At 43.4% G+C, this 24,656-nt stretch overlaps 1 protein-coding gene across 1 annotated transcript in view; it reads right to left on the reverse strand.

Annotated features, from left to right (window-relative positions):
• LOC130285331 (olfactory receptor 2A14-like) overlaps nt 1–457 on the reverse strand; it is a 924-nt gene extending 467 nt beyond the window's left edge. The window contains exon 1 of the mRNA XM_056536689.1: nt 1–457. This exon is cut by the window's left edge and continues 467 nt beyond it. Within this exon, the coding sequence (XP_056392664.1) occupies nt 1–457 (457 nt within the window).
• Between the last annotated feature and the right edge of the window lie 24,199 nt (nt 458–24,656).

Here is a 24,656-nt window from a genome sequence, read left to right on the forward strand (position 1 = left end):
AAACCCACATGATGACCATAATAAGTGTACAGGTCCTCATACTCAGGATTTGGTGATAGTGCAAGGGATGACAAATCGCAATGTATCGATCATATCCCATTATAAAGAAAAGTATCACCTCGGCACTGGCTGCTGTAAAGAAAAAGTACATTTGGGTGAAGCATTGGGTGAAGGATACCAAGCCATTCCCCGATAACAGGATATGTAGAAGTTTAGGGACAACGACTGTGGTGTAGCAGATGTCTATCACCGATAGGTTACAGAAGAATAGATACATTGGGGAGTATAGATGCACATCCAGACAGATCACTGCAATAACAACTGAATTCATAAGAATTCCCAATAAGTAAACGGTAGAGAAAACACAGACAATTAGAAGTTTATCATCAGGCTTGGAGGAGAATGGAAGAATGAGGAATTCTATATTTGTGTGATTGTCTATCGCCATAGACAGCATTCTGTAAGAGAAGAAAATGTCACATCCCACTGTTTTCCATTAAAATATTTTAGTACTTAAAGGGGTACTCCGCTGCTCAGCATCTGGAACAAACTGTTCCGAACGCTGGAACCGGCAGCTCGTGACATCATAGCCTTTCCCCCTCATGACATCACATCCCACCCCCTCAAATCAAGCCTATGGGAGGGGGCGTGGCAGCTGTCACGCCCCCTCCCATAGACTTGCATTGAGGAGACGGGACACGACGTCATGAGGGGGCAAGGCTATGACGTCACGAGCTGCCGGTTCCAGCGTTCGGAACAGTTTGTTGCAAACGCTGAGCAGCGGAGTACCCCTTTAAAACTTTACCAAGTGTTTAGAAAGGTAGATTATATTCTTCTGGGTTCAGCTAGTTAGGGTCTGGGAGGGGCCTGTCTAAAGTCTAGATCAGTGGTTCTCAACCTGGGGTAAAAGTACCCCCAGGGGTACTTAGCAGTTCTCCAGGGGGTACTTGAAAAAAAACCAGTAATGGCAGCCACAGCCACTGGTTACTGGTCTGGACCACTTTGAAAGATATGGTAGGCTGACATTACTGCACCGAGGAGCGGAGCAGGAGGACACAAAGGGGAAGTGCGGGCACTGGGCTGCTGTGGGCCATAGCTACCATCAGCTTTGTTGCGCCACTGCCCCTGCTGACTGGGGACCTACTGCTATGAGCCATAACAATAGGTCCCCAGACCAGAGGAGCACCAAAGCGGGACAGTATGGTGGCCTACATCTATATTTGGGGACAGTTTAGGGACCTACAGCTATACTTGGGGGTACAGAGGGGGCCTAACAACTTTATGGGGACACAAAGCGGGTACTATTACTGTGTGTGACAATAAACATGGGGAGTTTGTAAATAGGTGGGTATTGTAATGCAGAATGGAGCCTAAAATGTTTGTTTGGCTGGTTCTGTGGAGAAGTCTTGTATGGGAGAAATCTTAATGGCGGTCTGGGGCAGATAATGAAGAAAAGAAAAGTAAATATCTCTGGTTAGAGAAGACATCACCTGTAAATCGGGGACTGGGGAGATAGGGAGAACAGAAACAGGGGGCCTGTTATAGAGGAAAGTAAACCAAATGAATTATACTATAGTCACTACAAAAATGTATCTAATCTGGGGTATAATTTATTGGGAATGGGCTGTCAAGGGGTACTCAGGCAAAAAAGGTTGAGAACCACTGGTCTAGATGTTGTTTCAACCAACATATTTTTTTTCAGTTTTGAAAGTGAATAAAAAATAAGAAATTTTGCAGAAAGTTAGGCCCACACAGCCTAACTACTAATGAAGTAAGAACAGGTAAAGAGGCAATCGATGAGGGACACACAATAACCAGGGTACATGTAAACACTGTATGATGAGTTATGGGCCAAGAGATACATTTTTGTTTTTGTTCCTTGGACAAGGATGTATGTAGAGTGGCTTACAGATGTTCTGAAAGTGGTTGAGAGGCTCAGAATTCTCTTCTGCTTTGGGAAGGAGTCAAGTAAGTGGCACAACTGCGTTAAAAAGGCCGGGAGGTTCCAAGATGTTTCCTTTATGTTTGTGCATGAAGAAAGAGATGCGTCCAGCACCAAAGGCTTGCAGGTAAAAATCAAGGCTTGCTTTATTAAAGGGTACCTTTCATGAAAAAAAACTTTTGATATATTATAGGTTAATGTATGCAGAATAACTTTCAAATGGCATGTTATTAAAAAATATGCTTCTTTCTATTTAATTTTCCACTTTGAAAAAATGACCACTAGAGGTCTCCCTACCAGTCCTGTCCGCAAGCCCTTTTTTTTTTTATAGATTTCAGACTCATGCTAGAGTCCTAAATCTCCGACTGCAACCAGGACACAGACAAGCTCAGCACTGCTCCCTGTCTGTCAATCAGACAGGCAGGAGCCAGCATTGTGCTCATAGCACAGCAGGGCATACTCCTGACTCTGACTTACTGCATGCCCTCATTCATTTTACTATCTGAGCTCCGATCTTTCTTCTCTCTGCACATGCAGTTGTAATCAGAGAGGAGAAGATTCAGAGCTGCAAGCTGCTGTGTTGCTAGCCTCTTTGCTGGGCCACGCCCTCTTCCTCCCTCACACTAGGACAGCTGAATGAGCAGCCAAGAAAACAATAAATCAGGTAGAAAGAGGGGGTTTTGGAATAAAAAGAAACACAAGGATAGTGTCAGTGAGAGTTGGGGGATGGGGAATTAGGGAGAGTTTAGATCATGATAGGTACTCCTTAAATCTTCAGACAACAGTCACGAAGATTTAATAAATCAAGCCTTGATTTTACCTGCAAGCCTTTGGTGCTGGACGCATCTCTTTCTTCATATTCGTTTACTAAGCCAGGGCCGGAGCGGTGTGATCTTGCACAGGTGGACTGGTGATTTGCAGTATGAGTGAGCGGTACACATACTTGCATTGTTGGTATGAGTGATGTGTTTCTTTGGAAAATTTCTGTTTATTGATGGTATATTATGATTACCATCCCTGAAATGTTTAAAACAAATTGAAAAAAGATGAACATTAAAATATAATATATACATGTAAGTAAAACTCACCACAAATAGAAAAACTCACCATTTAAATAGTGTGACCTTCATATACTAGGTGCTAAGAACTGAATATTTTGAGCGCCGCTTATATAGTTAATCACCGTAAAACCTAAATGATTTAATCTTATCCCTGCGGAAGACTTCCCTAAGGTCCTTAATATTACAGTGTCTAACCAGTAAACAACTTTTCTTACCTTGAATATTTTTTATTTAACCAGTTTAAGACCAAGCCAGTCTTACCCCAGCTAAACCAGACACCTCTTTGTTTTTTTAAAGAGTACCTCTCATGATGTTGTTAAATTTTATAATCCTCCCAGTTCACTGCCCCCATCATGATAAACCACCCCCTACCTTTATTTTTATTATTTTTTAGTTTTATACCTTCATATTTCTCTGTATTTTCTGCTTAGTCTCAGTCAGATTCACAGACTGGGAAGGGGCGTTCCCCAGCAGGCGTGACATCATCTCAAGCCATATAGGGGAAAACTTCCTCCCTCACTCTGCTACACACAGCCCAGAGCAGTTCAGTGTGAGATGAACTATGATTGGATAAAGCTACACACATTCCCTCAGCATTTCCTGATTTTGGACTTCTGCCAGTCCAGCAGGAGTCCAAAGTCACTGCAAGAGATGGGGGGAAATGTGCTCTGGATAAGTAGGGAGACACCTAGTGGCAGTTTTATAAACACAAATAAAACAGAAAACTTCATTTGTTTTAATGAGAGTGCCCATTTAAGGACCCACATGCAAATTTGAAAACTATAAAGTTTTAACTCGCTCAGTTATTCAAATAGTTTTGATACATGGGGTTTTATTTTTAAAAATATGTTTTAAAAAGGTTATATTTTTGTGATATGAGGTAATTTTTTTTTAAATTTATAGAGGGATGTAAGCCAGAAATGGGCTTCGGCTCTTAGTGACTACTTTTTGTTTTAAATTTATTCATTATTTTTTTTTTTTAATCTATAGGGTGGGTGGGTTTGGTTTGTTCAACCATATTTAGGCATACAGTAGTATGGCTCTGAAAAAAAAAAACTAAAGAAAAAAAGTGTATAAAATGTAAATTTTTTTTTTTTAAATATAAGGAATATGATAAAAAGTTACATCATCCCGCCTTTCCAATTTTTCAAATAACAGTAATAATAATAATAATAATAACAACAGTCTAAACTCCAAAATACATGATTGATCTCAAACGGAGAACTGTGTTAACAAAAATCACCAAATGCAAGTGGAATGTCCCAGTACAGGACTTGGTCCTGTACTACACTAAGGCCCTGTCAGGTTGAGTCCCTCAGTGACCTGGGGCTCCCCTGCAGTGTCTCTGCTGCTGTTGCTTTAATGTTATTTAGTGTACTACATGTATAGTCAGTATACTAATGTATAGACAGTATAAAGGGCCTTTGGAGGACTAATGTAATTGTCTAAAGGACCTGTGAGATGTTACATGATACGTTCACATGATGTTATCACATGTTACCCAGAGAGCACCAGCTTAACAGATGACCCGCAGCTTGACCTATGGGCTTGTTACGCCGAGCGCTCCGGGTCCCCGCTCCTCCCCGGAGCGCTCGCAACTTCCTCGCATTTGCAGCGCCCCGGTCAGACCTGCTGACCGGGTGCGCTGCAATGTCTCTCTCAGCCGGGATGCGATTCGCGATGCGGGAGGCGCCCCCTCGCGATGCACATCCCGGCTCCCGTACCTGACTCGCTCCCCGTCGGTCTTGTCCCGGCGCGCGCGGCCCGCTCCTTAGGGCGCGCGCGCCGGGTCTCTGCAATTTAAAGGGCCACTGCGTGTTCACCTGTGCACTCCCTATTTATACATCACTTCCCCTGCACTACCTTGCCGGATCTTGTTGCCATTGTGCCAGTGAAAGCGTTTCCTTGTGTGTTCCTAGCCTGTGTTCCAGACCTCCTGCCGTTGCCCCTGACTACGATCCTTGCTGCCTGCCCTGACCTTCTGCTACGTCCGACCTTGCTCTTGTCTACTCCCTTGTACCGCGCCTATCTTCAGCAGTCAGAGAGGTTGAGCCGTTGCTGGTGGATACGACCTGGTTGCTACCGCCGCTGCAAGACCATCCCGCTTTGCGGCGGGCTCTGGTGAATACCAGTAGCAACTTAGAACTGGTCCACCAACACGGTCCACGCCAATCCATCTCTGGCACAGAGGATCCACCTCCAGCCAGCCGAATCGTGACAGTAGATCCGGCCATGGATCCCGCTGAAGTCCCACTGCCAGTTGTCGCCGACCTCACCACGGTGGTCGCCCAGCAGTCGCAACAGATAGCGCAACAAGGCCACCAGCTGTCTCAACTGACCGTGATGCTACAGCAGCTATTACCACAACTCCAGCAACAATCTCCTTCGCCAGCTCCTGCACCTCCTCCGCAGCGAGTGGCCGCTTCCGGCCTACGATTATCCTTGCCGGATAAATTTGATGGGGACTCTAAGTTTTGCCGTGGCTTTCTTTCACAATGTTCCCTGCACTTGGAGATGATGTCGGACCAGTTTCCTACTGAAAGGTCTAAGGTGGCTTTCGTAGTCAGCCTTCTGTCTGGGAAAGCTCTGTCATGGGCCACACCGCTCTGGGACTGCAATGACCCTGTCACTGCCTCTGTACACTCCTTCTTCACGGAGATTCAAAGTGTCTTTGAGGAACCTGCCCGAGAGTCTTCTGCTGAGACTGCCCTGCTGAACCTGGTCCAGGGTAATTCTTCTGTTGGCGAGTACGCCATCCAATTCCGTACTCTTGCCTCCGAATTATCCTGGAATAATGAGGCCCTCTGCGCGACCTTTAAAAAAGGCCTATCCATCAACATTAAAGATGTGCTGGCCGCACGAGAAATTCCTGCTAACCTGCATGAACTTATTCATCTGGCCACCCGCATTGACATGCGTTTTTCCGAAAGGCGTCAGGAGCTCCGCCAGGATATGGACTTTGTTCGCACGAGGCGGTTTCTCTCCCTGGCTCCTCTCTCCTCTGGTCCTCTGCAATCCGTTCCTGTGCCTCCCGCCGTGGAGGCTATGCAAGTTGACCGGTCTCGCTTGACACCTCAAGAGAGGACACGACGCCGCATGGAGAATCTGTGCCTGTACTGTGCCAGTACCGAACACTTCTTGAAGGATTGTCCTATCCGTCCTCCCCGCCTGGAAAGACGTCCGCTGATTCCGCACAAAGGTGAAACAGTTTTTGATGTCAACTCTGCTTCTCAACGCCTTACTGTGCCTGTGCGGATATCTTCCTCTACCTTCTCCTTCTCTGCTATGGCCTTCCTGGATTCCGGATCTGCAGGAAATTTTATTTTGGCCTCTCTCATCAACAGGTTCAACATCCCGGTGACCAGTCTCGCCAGACCCCTCTACATCAATTCTGTTAACAATGAAAGATTGGACTGTACCGTGCGTTACCGCACGGAACCTCTCCTAATGTGCATCGGACCTCATCACGAAAAAATTGAATTTTTGGTCCTCTCCAACTGCACTTCTGAAATTCTTCTTGGATTACCGTGGCTTCAACGCCATTCCCCAACCCTTGATTGGTCCACAGGAGAAATCAAGAACTGGGGTACTTCTTGTCTCAAGGACTGTCTTAAACCGGTTCCCAGTACTCCCTGCCGTGACCCTGTGGTTCCCCCTGTATCCGGTCTTCCTAAGGCTTATATGGACTATGCTGACGTCTTTTGCAAGAAGCAAGCTGAGACTTTACCCCCTCACAGGCCTTATGACTGTCCTATTGACCTCCTCCCGGGTACTACTCCACCCCGAGGCAGAATCTATCCTCTGTCTGCTCCAGAGACTCTTGCCATGTCAGAGTACATCCAGGAAAATTTTAAAAAGGGCTTTATCCGCAAATCCTCCTCTCCTGCCGGAGCTGGATTTTTTTTTGTGTCCAAAAAAGATGGCTCCCTACGCCCTTGCATTGACTACCGTGGACTTAATAAAATCACGGTAAAAAACTGCTACCCCTTACCTCTTATCTCGGAACTCTTTGATCGCCTACAAGGTGCCCACATCTTTACCAAACTGGACTTAAGGGTGGCTTATAATCTCATCCGCATCAGGGAGGGGGACGAATGGAAGACTGCATTTAACACCAGAGATGGACACTTTGAGTATCTGGTCATGCCCTTTGGCCTGTGCAACGCCCCTGCCGTCTTCCAAGACTTTGTTAATGAAATTTTTCGTGGTCTCTTATATTCCTGTGTTGTGGTTTATCTGGACGATATTCAGATTTTTTCTGCCAACTTAGAAGAACACCGCCAGCATGTCCGCATGGTTCTTCAGAGACTTTATGCCAAAATGGAGAAATGTCTCTTTGAATGTCAATCTCTTCCTTTCCTAGGATACTTGGTCTCTGGCCAGGGACTACAAATGGACCCAGATAAACTCTCTGCCATCTTAGATTGGCCATGCCCCTCCGGACTCCGTGCTATCCAACGTTTTTTGGGGTTTGCCAATTATTACAGACAATTTATTCCACACTTTTCCACTATTGTGGCTCCTATCGTGGCTTTAACCAAGAAAAATGCCAATCCCAAGTCCTGGTCTCCACAAGCGGAAGACGCATTTAAACATCTCAAGTCTGCCTTTTCTTCTGCTCCCGTGCTCTCCAGACCTGACCCATCTAAACCCTTCCTATTGGAGGTAGATGCCTCCTCAGTGGGAGCTGGAGCTGTCCTTCTACAAAAAAATTCTTCCGGGCATGCTGTTACTTGTGGGTTTTTTTCTAGGACCTTCTCTCCAGCAGAGAGAAATTACTCCATCGGGGATCGAGAACTACTGGCCATTAAATTGGCGCTTGAGGAATGGAGGCATCTGCTGGAGGGATCAAAATTTCCAGTTATCATATACACTGATCACAAGAATCTCTCCTATCTCCAGTCTGCCCAACGACTGAACCCTCGCCAGGCCAGGTGGTCGTTGATCTTTGCCCGTTTTAACTTTGAAATTCATTTTTGCCCTGCTGACAAGAACATTAGGGCCGATGCCCTCTCTCGTTCTTCTGATGCCTCTGAAGTAGAGGTCTCTCCGCAACACATCATTCCTCCGGACTGTCTGATCTCCACTTCTCCAGCCTCCATCAGGCAAACTCCTCCAGGGAAGACCTTCGTTTCTCCACGCCAGCGTCTCGGGATTCTCAAATGGGGACACTCCTCCCATCTCGCAGGCCATGCGGGCATCAAAAAATCCTTGCAACTCATCTCTCGTTTTTATTGGTGGCCGACTCTGGAGACGGATGTTGTTGATTTTGTACGGGCCTGTACTGTCTGTGCCCGGGATAAGACTCCTCGCCAGAAGCCTGCTGGCCTCCTTCATCCTCTGCCCGTTCCCGAACAGCCTTGGTCACAGATTGGTATGGACTTTATTACAGACTTGCCCTCATCCCGTGGCAACACAGTTGTTTGGGTGGTCGTTGATCGATTTTCCAAGATGGCACATTTTATTCCTCTTCCTGGTCTTCCTTCAGCGCCTCAGTTGGCAAAGCAATTTTTTGTACACATTTTTCGCCTTCATGGATTGCCCACGCATATCGTCTCGGATAGAGGCGTCCAATTCGTGTCTAAATTCTGGAGGGCCCTCTGTAAACAGCTCAAGATTAAATTAAACTTCTCTTCTTCTTATCATCCCCAATCCAATGGGCAAGTAGAAAGAATTAATCAGGTTCTGGGTGACTATTTACGGCATTTTGTTTCCTCCCGCCAGGATGACTGGGCAGATCTTCTACCATGGGCCGAATTCTCATACAACTTCAGAGTCTCTGAATCTTCTGCTAAGTCCCCATTTTTCGTAGTGTACGGCCGTCACCCTCTTCCCCCCCTCCCTACTCCCTTGCCCTCTGGTTTGCCCGCTGTGGATGAAGTGACTCGTGATCTCTCCACCATATGGAAAGAGACCCAAAATTCTCTTTTACAGGCTTCATCCCGGATGAAAAGATTTGCCGATAAGAAAAGAAGAACTCCCCCCATTTTTGCTCCCGGAGACAAGGTATGGCTCTCTGCTAAATATGTCCGCTTTCGTGTCCCCAGTTACAAACTGGGACCATGCTATCTTGGTCCTTTCAAAGTCTTGTGCCAGATCAACCCTGTCTCTTACAAACTCCTCCTTCCTCCTTCTCTTCGTATTCCCAATGCCTTCCATGTCTCTCTCCTTAAACCACTCATCATTAACCGCTTCTCTCCCAAACTTGTTTCTCCCACTCCTGTATCCGGTTCTTCTGACGTCTTCTCCGTGAAGGAGATTCTGGCCTCCAAGACGGTCAGAGGAAAAAAAATTTTTTTGGTGGATTGGGAAGGCTGTGGTCCAGAAGAGAGATCCTGGGAACCTGAGGACAACATCCTAGACAAAAGTCTTGTTCTCAGGTTCTCAGGCTCCAAGAAGAGGGCGAGACCCAAGGGGGGGGTACTGTTACGCCGAGCGCTCCGGGTCCCCGCTCCTCCCCGGAGCGCTCGCAACTTCCTCGCATTTGCAGCGCCCCGGTCAGACCTGCTGACCGGGTGCGCTGCAATGTCTCTCTCAGCCGGGATGCGATTCGCGATGCGGGAGGCGCCCGCTCGCGATGCGCATCCCGGCTCCCGTACCTGACTCGCTCCCCGTCGGTCTTGTCCCGGCGCGCGTGGCCCCGCTCCTTAGGGCGCGCGCGCGCCGGGTCTCTGCAATTTAAAGGGCCACTGCGCCACTGATTGGCGCAGCAGGCTTTATTAGTGTGTTCACCTGTGCACTCCCTATTTATACATCACTTCCCCTGCACTCCCTTGCCGGATCTTGTTGCCATTGTGCCAGTGAAAGCGTTTCCTTGTGTGTTCCTAGCCTGTGTTCCAGACCTCCTGCCGTTGCCCCTGACTACGATCCTTGCTGCCTGCCCTGACCTTCTGCTACGTCCGACCTTGCTCTTGTCTACTCCCTTGTACCGCGCCTATCTTCAGCAGTCAGAGAGGTTGAGCCGTTGCTGGTGGATACGACCTGGTTGCTACCGCCGCTGCAAGACCATCCCGCTTTGCGGCAGGCTCTGGTGAATACCAGTAGCAACTTAGAACCGGTCCACCAACACGGTCCACGCCAATCCCTCTCTGGCACAGAGGATCCACCTCCAGCCAGCCGAATCGTGACAGGGCTTCTAATACAGCCCCCCTTTATAAGGAAGGGAGGTGCGGCAATCTCTCTCTTTTGGCTCTTTTTTGGCTCTTTGGGCTCTTCTACCATCACTCTTTTACTGCTGAGGAACAGAGAGAGCAGATGTCTCAGTGCTAGTGTCCAGCTACCTGGAAAGCCTCAAATCTACACTACCTGCAGTCTAGTCAAGCCTAAAGTCATTTATCTAAAGTCTATTAAAAGTACAACTAGTCCCAGCAAGCTGCAAGGTCCTACAGCGTTCCTGACCACTTCTCTGGGATTCTGAGACTATAACAACTGTCTGACTTCAGTAAAGCCTCTGTTAAACCATAACCTGGTCATGGACTCTCATTTCACTGCCTTGGGATAGGAGGGATATTGTTTGGGTGGTTCCCGATATCCAAAAACACTCTGGCATCACGAACATTAGGGGTTAATAACATCTTACCCCTGGGGTTAAAACAATCTGCCCCATCCACCTACACCGCTGCACCCCATGGCCCCGCCATTCACCGTGGCTCACCACACAAGAATTACTCAATTTTGGTCACATCACATCCCAGAAAAGTTGACATGAAAAACCCATTGAGTCTAAAATAGTACTGATGAAAAGAACAGTTCACGACTTCATACAGCTCCAGAGATGGAGAAGTAAAATAGTTAATGGTGTGAGATGATGGGGATTTAAAGGATGTTTCTAAGTTATTTTTTATTTTCTTTAAATTTTTGAAGATAGTTAAACAAAATAATTATATAAATTGGGTATCACTGTAATCGTACTGATTTGCAGAATAAATATAACATATCAGTTTTACTGCAAAGTGAAAGGAATAAAATCTAGACACCTCAAAAGCCGCAGAATTGCATTTATATTTAAATTTCAACACAGTTTTGTTCCATTTTTAGTAGTACATTTATGGAAAAAGGAAGAGTGTCTTTAAAAAGTACAAGTAACCCCGCAAAAACAAGCCCTTGTATGGCTCCATATGTGGGAAAATAAAAGATTTATGGCTCTAAGGCTACTTTCACACTGCCTCTGTGGCTCTGCCACAAACTTCTGGCCATTAAAGGGGTACTCCGCTGCTCAGCGTTTGGAAAAAACTGTTCCGAACGTTGGAGCCGGCACCGGGAGCTCGTGAGCTTGTGACATCATAGCTTTGCCCCCTCATGATGTCATGCCCTGCACCCTCAATGCAAGTCTATGGGAGGGGGAGTGATGGCCGTCACTCCCCCTCCCATAGACTTGCATTGAGGAGGCTGGGCGTGATGTCATGAGGGGGCGGGGCTATGACGTCACAAGCTCCCGGCTCTAGCATTCCAAACGCTGTGCAGCGGAGTACCCCTTTAAGGCTCTCTTTTTTTCTTTTTTTTGCCTTTAGTGTGAACTCAACGGGAGGCATAACGGGAACAGAGGATCTTACTTGAATGAGATTCTCTGACGTCCGTTATTGTGGCCGTTATTCCGCCGGAAGATAGCGGGAGAAAAAGACGTTGCAAGCACAAATTCTTCTCCCGCTATCTTCTGACGCTGTCACACTGCCGGGCACTAACGGCAGTGTGAATGGAGCATAAGAAGAGTAATAGTTATAGTGGGGATCAGAAGTTTGGCCACCCCAGGTAAAAATGTGTATTAATGTGCATAAAGAAGCCAAGGAAAGATGGAAAAATCTCCAAAAGGCATCAAATTACAGATTAGACATTCTTATAATATGTCAACAAAAGTTAGATTTTATTTCCACCATTTACACTTTCAAAATAACAGAAAAAAAATGGCGTCTTCAAAAGTTTGGGCACTTTGCAAATCTGGGATGTATGTTTTTTCAAATCAGGGATGTATGTCTTTATTTGAGAATAACTCTGGTAATGTTTTGCCAATGAAAACAATTCTGACATTGTTTTTTTGTCACAAGTTGTACTACATGAAAATAGTAAAAGTTAATCGATATCATTTGTATTTTTTTATTTACAACGCAAGAAACCGTGAAATTTTTTAAAAAAAGAAGATTTTTTGTTATTTTGACGTTAATAGGTTGCATATATTTATACATGTTTATTTTTTTATCAAAAATTATAATTTCATATGTCTACTTTATTTTCTCAACTTTTTTTTTTATTATTATTGACATTTTAGATGTATTAGAGGCCTAGCAAATTTACTTGACATTTTGTAAATTTGAAAAGTCCATCTTATTTTTATGTGCTAAGCAAGGTTTGCATCAACTGAGAAGTAGTAGAACATGGGAACCCCCCCCCCAAATGACACAATTTTAAAAACTAGACCCCTTAAGGTATTCGCTAGGGGGTACAGTGAGTATTTTAATACCATAGTTTTTTGGCAGGAATTATTTCAAAGTCAGTGTTAAAAAATTGAAGCTAGCTTTTTTTCACAATGCATAATTTGTGGGACATATTTTTTGTACATCACTTCTGATATTGAAAGAAATGCACCCTATATTTTATTTAGCTGCTTGTCCCATGTTCGGAAATACCCCCGCTTAGGCCATATATGGTTCCTTGGCCGCGTGGTAGGACTCAGAAGGAGAGGAGCGCCATTTGGCTTTCAGGGCAGAACAGTACCCCCACAAGTGACCCCATTTATATACCGCACCCCTACAAGTTATTGGCTGGACCAGGGACCTCTCTCATTGGTCCTTGGTTGGCTAGCAGTATAACGTGTCTGTCTAAGACAGTTAAGGCTCCTGATGGATATATCCGCCATGTTGTGGGAATAAGCACCCGCTCATGGCGAATATATCCATCACTGCTGCGGCTGGGTAGCTCAGTGTGTCCGCTCATGACTGCCGGTGGGAAATCCGCCGCTATGAGTGGACACACAAAGCTACCCAGCCGCAGCAGGGAGCTCATTACCGTGACTGCTGCATAATGTGTAGGATCACATGGTGGACATACACAGCATATTACATGCTGCGGATGTCCGTCAATGCGATCCTACACATTATGCTTTTTTTTTATTAGATTCATTTAATAAATGTATTTTAAAAAAAATGTCTTTTATCACTTTTATTACATTTTTATTTATTTTTACACTTTTATTTTTTTTTACACTTTTTAATGCTTTGGAATACTTAGTATTCCAAAGCATTGCAGTTATATGTAAGTTTTCACTAGCAGGCAGCATATTAGGACGTTCCTCCTGCACGTCCTTTCTGGCAATACCCAGGGCAGACCTGGGTTTCTTTGTAGGACCCCCGACTGGCCAGGTATGTAGCAGCACCCCGCGGTGCTCCAGGGTGCTGCAGGAGAGACAGAGGGAGCCCCCTCCCTCTGTCAGAACTCCTTACAGCACGCGGTCACTTCTGACCGCGGCTGTAAGGGTCAAACTGTCGGGAGTGAAGTGAACTTCACTACCGGCACTGCGGCAGGCCCCGGCCCCGGCAGGCGATTGCAATGAGGGGTGCTGCAGACGAGACAGAGGGAGCCCCCTCCCTCTGTCATAACACTTACAGCCCACAGTCACTTCCGACCGCGGCTGTAAGGGTTAAAACTGCCGGGGCCGAAGTTTACTTTGGTCCCGGCAGTGCAGCAGGGTCCCGGCTGTTTGATAAAGCTGAGTCCCTGCCATGAGAATAATGGACGAGTATAGATGTCCAGATGCCGGAACGCCCGCCAACCTGTATGTCTATATTCGTCCATGGTCGTTATCGGGTTAAATGCCCAGACTCATCTGACCTTGCCCCAACAATCAGCACCATGGGTTCTTCTAAGCAGTTGTCTAGAAATCTTAAACTGAAAATAGTTGACGCTTACAAAGCTGGAGAAGGCTATAAGAAGATAGCAAAACATTTTCAGAAGTCAATATCCTCTGTTCGGAATGTAATTAAGAAATGCCAGTCATCAGGAACAGTGGAAGTTAAAGCAAGATCTGGAAGACCAAGAAAAATATCAGAAAGAACAGCTCGCAGGATTGTGAGAAAAACTATTCAAAACCCACGTTTGACTGCACAATCCCTCCAGAAAGATCTGGCAGACACTGGAGTTGTGGTACACTATTCCACTATAAAGAGATACTTGTACAAATATGGTCTTCATGGAAGAGTCATCAGAAGAAAACCTTTTCTACATCCTCACCACAAAAATCAGCATTTGAACTTTGCAAATGAACATATAGACAAGCCTGATGCATTTTGAAAACAAGTTCTGTGGACCGATGAGGTTAAAATTTTACTTTTTGGCCGGAATGAGCAAAGGTACATTTGGAGAAGAAGGGGAATATAATTTAATGAAAATAACATCTGTCCAACTGTTAAGAATGGGGATGGATCAATCATGCTTTGGGGTTGTATTGCAGCCAGTGGCACAGGGAACATCTCACGAGTAGAAGGAAAAATTGATTCAATAAAATTTCAGCAAATTATGGATGTTAACTTGATGCCATCTGTGAATAATCTGAAGTTAAAGAGAGGATGGCTTCTACAAATGGATAATGATCCTAAACACACCTCAAAATCCACGGGGGGTTACATCAAGAGGTGTAAACTGAAGGTTTTGCCATGGCCTTCACAATCTCCTGACCTCAACATAATTGAAAATCTATGGATAGACCCTAAAAGAGCAGTGCGTGACAGACAGCCCAGAGATCTCAAAGAACTGGAAGACTTTTGTAAGGAAGAATGGGCAAAGATACCTCAAACAAGAATTGAAAGACTCTTGGCTGGCCACAAAAAGTGTTTACAAGCTGTGATACTTGCCAAAGGGGGCAGTACAAGATATTAACTCTGCAGGGTGCCCAAACTTTTGCAGACGCCATTTTTTTGTTTTCTGTTATTTTGAAAGTGTAAATGATGGAAATAAAATCTAACTTTTGTTGACATATTATAAGAATGTCTAATCTGTAATTTGATGCCTTTTGGAGATTTTTCCATCTTTTCTTGGCTTATTTATGCACATTAATACAAATTTTTACCTGGGGTGCCCAAACTTTTAATCTCCACTGTACTGTACATATATGGCAAATATTCCTGACAGGGAAAGGGTTGAAGGCTTGTGTAAGGGTCTACTCACATGGCCAAATTTCAGAAGATTGAATGGGAGTGCGGAATCCCATAGAAGTCTATGGGCTTTAAGTTGAAGTGGAAATTCTGCCGGGTGAATAAACCCTTAGATTTAGGGAGCAGATCTACTGTAATTATACAAGAGTCAGTTCTATCCGTCTCATTGAACATATCTAAAACCAACAAAAGGGTAATGCTCATGTCCTCCACTTCACAGGGATAGAAGGGGGTTAAAAGTAACTCCCCTAGGATAGATCGACATAATAGATTATTAGGACGGGAAGTTAAGTGGATTCTCAGTACCAGGGCATCAGAAGCTGTGGAGCGGAATGATTGTAACTACCGTTGTGCATTTCTTTGATTCTGCCACTATTTTATACTATTGTATACTTTCATTCATTTTTTTCTCTTTACTTTTTTCTTCTAGCTTTGCTATTTATGAGTTGAATATTATTATGGCAGTAACTGTTCATTTGCATATTCCCATATCACAAGGATAGGTCCCTCTGTGTGTGTGTGGGAGTGGCTGAAGCATGACAAAGCGCCTTGTGGCAATAAAGGGGTACTCCGGTGGATTTTTTTTTTTTAATGAACTGGTGCCAGAAAGTTTAACAGATTTGTAATTTTTTTCTATTTAAAAATCTTAATCCTTCCAGTACTTATCAGCTGCTGTATGCTCCAGAGGAAGTTGTGTAGTTCTTTCCAGTCTGATCACAGTGCTCTCTGCTGCCACCTCTGTCCATGTCAGGAACTGTCCAGAGTAGGAGCAAATCCCCATAGCAAACCTCTCCTGCTCTGGACAGTTCCTGACATGGACAGAGGTGGCAGCAGAGAGCACTGAGATCAGACAGAAAAGAAATTCAAAAAGAAAAGAACTTCCTGTGGAGCATACAGCAGCTGATAAGTACTGGAAGAATTATGATTTTTAAATAGAATTAATTTACAAATCTGTTTTACTTTCTTGCACCAGTTCATTTAAATTATTTTTTTCCACCGAGTACCCCTTTAAATGTTAATTGCTGATTAGCTACTCTGTCCACTCCAATTCTGCAATGCGGTTTAAATGAAACTTTAATATATAATCCTGTTTTTACGTCAAGGGTTAATGCTGATTTGAATCTTGCAAAATTACAACTCTCAGCATGCCCACACAGCAGTTTGCTGTCTGGACATCCTGGGATTTGTAGCTTTGCAACATCTGGAGGGCTACAGTTTGAAGATCACTGTGGTGATGGTCTCTAAACGGTGGCCCTCTAAATCTTGCAAAACTACAACTCCCAGCATGTACGAACAGCAAACTGCTGTCTTGGCATGCTGGGAGTTTTAGTTGTGTGCCTCCAGGTTTGTCATAACTACATATCCCAGCATGCCCTTTGGTGATCAGTGCATGCTGGGAGTTGTAGTTTTGCAACAGCTGGAGGCACACTGGTTGGAAAATACCGAGTTAGGTAACAGAGTCTAACTCAAGGTTTTCTGACAAGTGTGCCTCTAGCTGTTGCAAAAGTACAACTCCTAGCATGCATGGTCTGGCAGTACATGCTGGGAGTTGTAGTTTTGAAACAGCTGGAGGTTAGCCCACCATGTGAATGTACAGGCTACATTCACACGGGCGGGGGTTTACAGTGAGTTTCCTGCTTCAAGTTTGGGATGCAGCAAATTTTCCACCGCAGCTCAAACTCCTAGCGGTAAACTCACCGTAAACCCCCGCCCATGTAAATGTACCCTAAAAACACTACGCTACACAAAATAAAGGGTAAAACACTACATATACACACGTACACTGTCCACCTCTCCCCCCCCCCCCCAATAAAAATGAAAAACATCTTGTACGGCAGTGTTTCCAAAACGGACCCTCCAGCTGTTGCAAAACAACAACTCTGACTGTCCAGGCATGTTGGGAGTTTAGCAACCGCGGGAGGCACCCTATTTGGGAATCACTGGCGTAGAATATTTTTGGTAGCGGAGGCAATTGTAATGCTTGCATCCGAGTCCACCCCTATGCAAATCCCTAATTTAGTCCTCAAATGCGCATGGCGCTCTATCACTCCGGAGCCCTTTCATATTTCAAGGAAATCGTTTAGGGCCACATATGGGGTATTTCCGTACTCGGGAGGAATTGTGTTACAAATTTTGGGGGGATTTTTCTCCTTTTACCACTTACGAAAAGGTAAAGTTTGGGTCTACAAATAATTTTTTTACACTAAAATGCTGGTATTGCCCTATACTTTTCATTTTCACAAGAGGTAAAAGGAAAAAAAGACCCCCAAAATTTGTAAAGCAATTTCTCCTGAGTACGGAAATACCCCATATGTGGACGTAAAATGCTCTGTTGGTGCACAACAAGGCTCAGGAGTGAGAGCACACTATGTACATTTGAGGCCTAAATTGATGATTTGCACAGGGGTGGCTGATTTTATAGCGATACCAATACCAACGCGTGACCCCATTTTGGAAACTACACCCCTCATGGAACGTAACAAGGGGTATAGTGAGCCTTAACACCCCACAGGGTGGGGTTTTCATTCATTTTTGTTAAAGTTGGGTGGGAAAATGAAAAAAAAAATTTTTTCACTAAAATGCAGGTGTTACCCTAAATTTTTCACAAGGGAAAATAGGAAAAAAGCCCCGAAAATTTGTAACCCCATTTCTTCTGAGTAACAAAATACCCCATATGTGGATGTAAAGTGCTCTCCGGGTGCACTACAATGCTCAGAAGAGAACGAGCACCATTGGGCTGACGAAAAGTCGTCAAACACCTGTGGGGTATTAAGGCTCACTGTACCCCTTGTTACGTTCCTTGAGGGGTGTAGTTTCGAAAATAGTATGACAAGTTTTTTTTTTTTTTTCTGTTCTGGCACCATAGGGGCATAAGTGGCAGTGGTAGTAGGATAGTTGAGTAGTAAATAGGTCAATGACAATCATAATACTAATAATAAGAGCCTCAAGCATAAATGTAGAATTTCCCTATTTGTTCCCTACAAAAATACACCCATGACTATTTTGCCTTCCACAACCTCTGAAGAGCTTTCTTGATTTCATTGTTACGTAGACTATAAACAAGTGGATTTATTGTGGGGACAATCGTAGTGTAGAACATGGACAAGATTTGGTTAAGAAGATCTCCTGTGTGGTAGAAGGAGGACATGACGTGTGACCCTCCTGTAGAGTAGTAGATCACCATGACAATAAGGTGGGAAGAACAGGTGGAGAAGGCTTTTCTTCTCCCTTCCCTGGATTTAATACGTACAATGACACAAAAAATGTTAATGTAGGACACCAAATTACAAAAGAAGGGGCAGAGTCCAAGCAGAACCCATTCTATACACAGTGCAATGTAAAACTTATTGGAGCCACCGTAGGATGCATTAAATACAGATAAAGAATCACAGAAGAACTGATGAAGAACAGTGACCCGGTCAAATGTCAAGTTCATAAGTGGGATGATGAAGAATAATGGGTTTATGAAAGCGCAAACCCACATAATGACCATAATAAGTGTACAGGTCATCATACTCAGGATTTGGTGATAGTGCAAGGGATGACAAATCGCAATGTATCGGTCATATCCCATTATAAAGAGAAGTATCACTTCTGCACTGGTTGCCACAAAGAAAAAATACATCTGGGAGAAGCACTGGGTGAAGGATACCAGGCCATTCCCAGATAACAGGATATGTAGAAGTTTAGGGAAAACGACGGTGGTGCCGCAGATATCTATCACCGATAACTTACAGAAGAATAGATACATTGGGGTGTGTAGATGTGTATCCAGACAGATTACTACAATAACAACTGAATTCATAAGAATTCCCAATAAGTAAATTGTGGAGAAAACACACATAATTAGAAGTTTATCATTAGGATTTGGGGAGAATGGAAGGAGGTGGAATATAATATGTGTGCGATTCTCCATGAGATTTGATGACATTCTGCAGTTTCAGTTGTCTCAGAAGCAGAATATTGTTCTAAGAAGGATTATACCCTGTGTGAACATCATTGTAGTGATTAAAGCCTAAAATAGTGTTTAGTAAGGTTGAAGTATTTTGCCTGGAGAAGCTGTAATTTTGGGTTTGGTAAGGGTGCATCTCTTAGAATGTTTTTTATTGCTAACAGTCTTGCAATAGAATTTCCAGATTCTGACGTTAATTTAAAAGATATAATTATTTGTCTAAGGACCAGTATAGCATATTCTGAATCTTTCTGGGAAACTGTTGAAAAGTTTAGAAAGGATTAATAAAACAAGAGGTCGTCATCATATAAACTCTACTGTGCCATCATTACCCAACAGCCAAATGTACTGGTTCTAAGTGAACGTCCTAGTTTCCTACATAGTTTATTGACCATTATGTCTAAAACCACTTCTACTAAAAGGTGAAATTCCTTTCCATACTACAAAAGTGATCATGTAAATTGGGTTAAGCCATAATACTACTAACCAAGCCATAAGTAAGTGATTTATGAATTGGTAAGTAATGGACATGGTTTAAGGTATAAGGTATCAAATAGATCTTGAGGGATCTCTTCTGGAGAGTAGAGACTTTATTGGCTTGTAAGGATTGTAATGAAGGTGATGAACTAAACAAGGAGTATAGCTGTAGGTTAAAATATCAGCTTTGCTTGTACCCAACACTGTGAAGCTTTAAATGATTTATAAAATTACATTTTGAGTCATTTGGCAGATTTAAAAGAATATGTATAAAGAAAAGAGGAATGTGGGATCTGTGGATTCTGAAAGGATTTGGGAGCACAAAATAGATTCTGCCTATGATAAAAGAGAAAAATTGTTAAGAACCGTAGAGAAAACATATACACAGGGAACAGGACACCTTATATGGACAGTGTCATAGTAGGGTGTTGGCATAAAAGTATAAAATACTTATAAATCAGTGTATAACTTGCAATGACAAATTTCTGATGTTTTGAAAATGGTATATTGCTGAATATATGAGAAAGTCCAGTCTTTGACAAATACTACTAAAACATAACACAAAGTGCTGGATGTATGACAACCAAGCATATGACAAAGTACATTGTAGAAGCATCTTTCATGTTCACATCTCCAAGACTGTGTGGGTAATTCAGGGAATAACTCCCCGATTACAAAAAAAAACTCTATTCTTGATGCAATTGATATAGAGATGAGTCAGGTGCCAAGAGGAGAAATGTTGCTTTTGTTTTGTGGACACGGATGTAAGTAGGTTGGCTTCGGAGTCCTTGGGATATGTGATATCTAGAAGGGACAGTTATATGGAAAATAAGCATTGGACAAGTTCCGTTGAGGGGTTAGAGGTCTAAAAATTCTCCTCTGCTTTGTTAAGGAGTCCAAGAAGGGTTATATTTGTGCTGAGCTCCAGTAGTTGAGTTGTGAGAAGTCGGGAGGTTCTGAAATTGTTCTGAGATCATTTCCCGACATGTATCCATGGTATGAGGGATGTATTTTACCACTGATTTGGTGCTGATACTATATTCTATAAAATGGTACCACAAATTTAAATAACAATAAAAAAGAACATAAGTTATCAAGTATGAATTCTAAAGTTAATGTAGATATACAACGGATTTTTCTATGTGCCTGCAGTTTAATGTTATATGCACTGCTTATATATATATATATATATATATATATATATACACAATCTATCATTGCAACATATCTAAAATAATATGATATAATTACGTCTCTCTAGAAAACTTCCCAGTGGTCCTTTTTAATATAATGTTTATTCGCTAGACAGTAATTTAGGTTATTGATTTTTTAACATTAAGACTTTGTGCTCTCTGATACAAAATAAAGAGAATGTTTACAGTATTATATATAACTACAAGAGAAGATAGTCCAGCGAAAGTATGCCAAAAATATTCTTCTTTATTGTAGTAAAAGCCAGCAAACAGGAACACATATGGACAATGTGACGCGTTCCAGGTGTCGTAATGCACCCTTAGTCGTACATATTAAAAGTGAATCTATCACACATATATATCTGTAGGGAGACGTAGGGTAGGCCCCCATCCAGGTGATCCGGATGAGATTCGGCTCAACGTCTTAACCCTTCACAAGTAAAAACCTTTCTAATGCTGTGTTGTCAATAGCATCCAAAGAATATATGCAAAAACAAATGCAAGAAAAAATCACAGCAAGATAAGTGATGATATGTGTAGTGACTGAATAGACCAGGAGCATTATAATGATGATGTTACGCTATGCGCTCCTGCCTCACACGCTGGCTGTGAGCGCATGGTCCCCTTACTTTCTGCTGCCAACGGGGCTGGGACTTGCATTGCGGGACGCACCCGCATGCGAGCCCCAGTCCGTCACTCTCCGGGTGTTTCCCCTGCCTCTGCTTCCGCCTCTCTGCTCCGGCGCGAGTGTCCCCGTCCCTTAGGGTGTGCGCGAGCCGGAGCTTTAAGATTTAAAGGGCCAGTACGCTCATTAGTGTAACCACCTGTGTCTTGTTGATAAATTCCTCCACCCTCCTCAGTTCTCTGCCGGATCTTTGTTGCCTTGTGCCCTAGAGAAAGCGTTCCTTTGTATTGCCTTGCCGTGTACCAGATCTCCTGCTCTTGTGACCTTGACCTTGCTTCTCGGCCGCCTGCCTACTGAACTTCTGCTACGTCCCGACTACGCTACTGTGCTGCCTGCCCTGACCTACAGCTATCCTGACTACGAGTTGTCTCATCCCTTCTGTGCTTCGCATCTCCTCAGCCGCCTGTGTGGTCGAGCCGTTGCCGGGGGTTACGACCTGGGTGTCGCCTGGAGCAGCAAGCCCATCCTGCTTTGCGGCGGGCTCTGGGGAAGACCAGCGGCACCTTAGACTCCGTTCCCTGGCACGGTCCGAGTCATCTGCCACACAGGTCCAGCGGATCCACATACACCGGAGTTCCTGTCTTCAGAAACGTGAGTGTTACAGATGATTTTCAATAAGATACATCAAATAGTAATACATATAAATATACAAATATGTGTATGGAGAAGGGGTCATTCAGGCATAGATAAAACATATATGGGCTTGTGAATCAAACAGAAAAAAATCGTCATATAAATCACTAAGATATTACAGAATACTGTACAAAAAATATACAAAAATAATTATATGTATATATATATCGGAAGAAAACGAAACATACGGAATACAAGAATATAAAGCTACTAACATAACCTATGTATAAGGTTAAGATCGTGTACTGAAATATTAAATAATTATAATTGTAAGTGGTACAGAGGATATCATGGACAGAATGTGTTGAAGTATATTAATAGTCAAGTACATAGCAAAAACATAAAAAAAGGAAGGAACATACAAAAAGCCTGACTACAACCAAATAGTTAATAATGTAAAGATACGTCCTGGCGTTTGTTCAAACCTTGCGGCATTCAGGTTGCCGAATCTCATCCGGATCACCTGGATGGGGGCTGACCCTATGTCTCCCTACAGATATATATGTGTGATAGATTGACTTTTAATATGTACGACTAAGGGTGCATTACGACACCTGAAACGCATCACATTGTCCATATGTGTTCCTGTTTGTTGGCTTTTACTACAATAAAGAATAATTTTTTGGCACAATACATCTTTCGCTGGATCTTCTCTTGTTGCTACTTTGCTTTTTGTGCCTGCCATAGCACAGTCCGGGCGAGAGAACAATTACATGGTGAGCTGGATTTCTTGTCTACTATATCTATATGTAACTACGATCATCAAAACTGGTCACTGTTTGTAGCTGGAACAACTTTATTAGTGGATGCATAACTACGTTTGAAAAAGGCAAGACCAGATTCTAGCAGGGAGTCAATAGGGACACCCGTTTTGCGTTTTTGGCATTTTTCCCCCTGACCCCGGCATTTTGCTGTGATCTGGGGTAATATTTGGGGGATAGCGTTAGCTGTTTTTGGAGCCAACGCTAAGCCCTGGCTAAGTAATGGATTCCATCTATAAGATGCCTCCCACTACTAAGCCTGAAAATTAAATAAAAAAAATACAATGCACTCAAAAAAAATTATTTAAAACAAAACCCACTGCCCCCACAAAGCCCTCGTCAGCCATTTTATTAAAAGAAAAAAAGGATGGTCGACAGAATCCAACGTAGTCCAACATATTCCTCGGCATACAAGGATCTGAAACGAGAAGAATCGAAAAACACAAAAAAGGAGTTAGTACATATTTAGCATAATGCAATGTCTTCTCAGACACGGAGCCTCAATTGTTGCAAAACTATCACTCCCAGCAGGAGTCCAGGGTATATCTTGAATGGGAAGAGGACATAGTTCTCCTGCAGGTTGGATTCAGGCGCTTTCGGCCCAAGCACAGGTCTTGTAGGAAAACACAAAGGTCCCTACATCTTTGTTAAGAGTGGTCCACCAAAACTTCCTTTAAACCAATCCTTTTCAGCCCAATGCACCTGGATAACCTGCCAATGGAGAGATATACCATTACCCTAAAACACAAAGATGAAATTGGTTGTGTACAAAAGTCTTGTCACATGGAACATCTGGGGAAGCTACATTTTGATTAGCTTCAATTCCAGAAATTAAATCAGGATAAACTGCTGAGACCACAATACCTTTAGAAAGTATGGTCTAAGGGTCTGAATCTCAGGGCTGACTAGCACAAAAGCTCTGGGACAAAGCATCAACATTTTTGGTCAAAATCTTGTGATAAGTAATGACTGTCACCGTATGAACAGCACCTTCCAGGAAATGTCTCCACTCCTTGAAGGCCCACTTTACAGCCAATAATTCTCTGTTACCACCGTTATAATAACTTCCAACACTAGAAAACATTCAAGAAAAGAAGGCACAAGGGCAAAGATGAGTGTGTGAAGAGGTTCCCAGACGCGTCATCTTCCACTGTGCAAGGTCCAGACAAAGACTTAGTAATCACTGAGAAGTTTTTAATAAATTTATAATTCTAATTAGCAAAACCTAGAAACCTCTGGAGCACTTTTAATGAGAATGGGCAAACCCACTCAACAATGGCCTGGGCCTTGGTAGGATCACGCATTGGGAGACAAACCATAACCCTAGAATTGTACTTCTTGTTCACTTAAAAGATACTTTTCCAAGTTGACAAATAATAGACATTCACTTACCACTTGCAATACATTCAGATTGGTCTTTGCAATACAAAGACCAATCTGAAGATTAAATTGAAATATTTTACAAGTACACCACTAGAAACCTTCCTAGAAACTCTTAAAATATGACATTGATGAGATTTTGGAGTGTTCCTCAGCACGAAGGGCATAACAAATTATTCAAAATACTCCTCAGGAGTTTTGATAAAGCTGAAAATTCCTCTGGATATATGATGGGATTACAATGGGTAGCAGCTGTTGCTATGAAACACGTTGCATGTTGGGAAATACACCTGTTGTTTCTTACTACTATGGTGTGAAAGCTTTCTTGGTGTCCATAGTAATCCCATCATCCATCCAGAGAAATCTTCTGCTTTATCATATTACTACTTAATAGAAAGGCTGCAGAGAGACGCAGTGATACACAACTATATG

This window comes from Hyla sarda, chromosome 8 (genome assembly GCF_029499605.1).
Source record: "Hyla sarda isolate aHylSar1 chromosome 8, aHylSar1.hap1, whole genome shotgun sequence".
In the NCBI taxonomy this organism is placed as follows: domain Eukaryota; kingdom Metazoa; phylum Chordata; class Amphibia; order Anura; family Hylidae; genus Hyla; species Hyla sarda.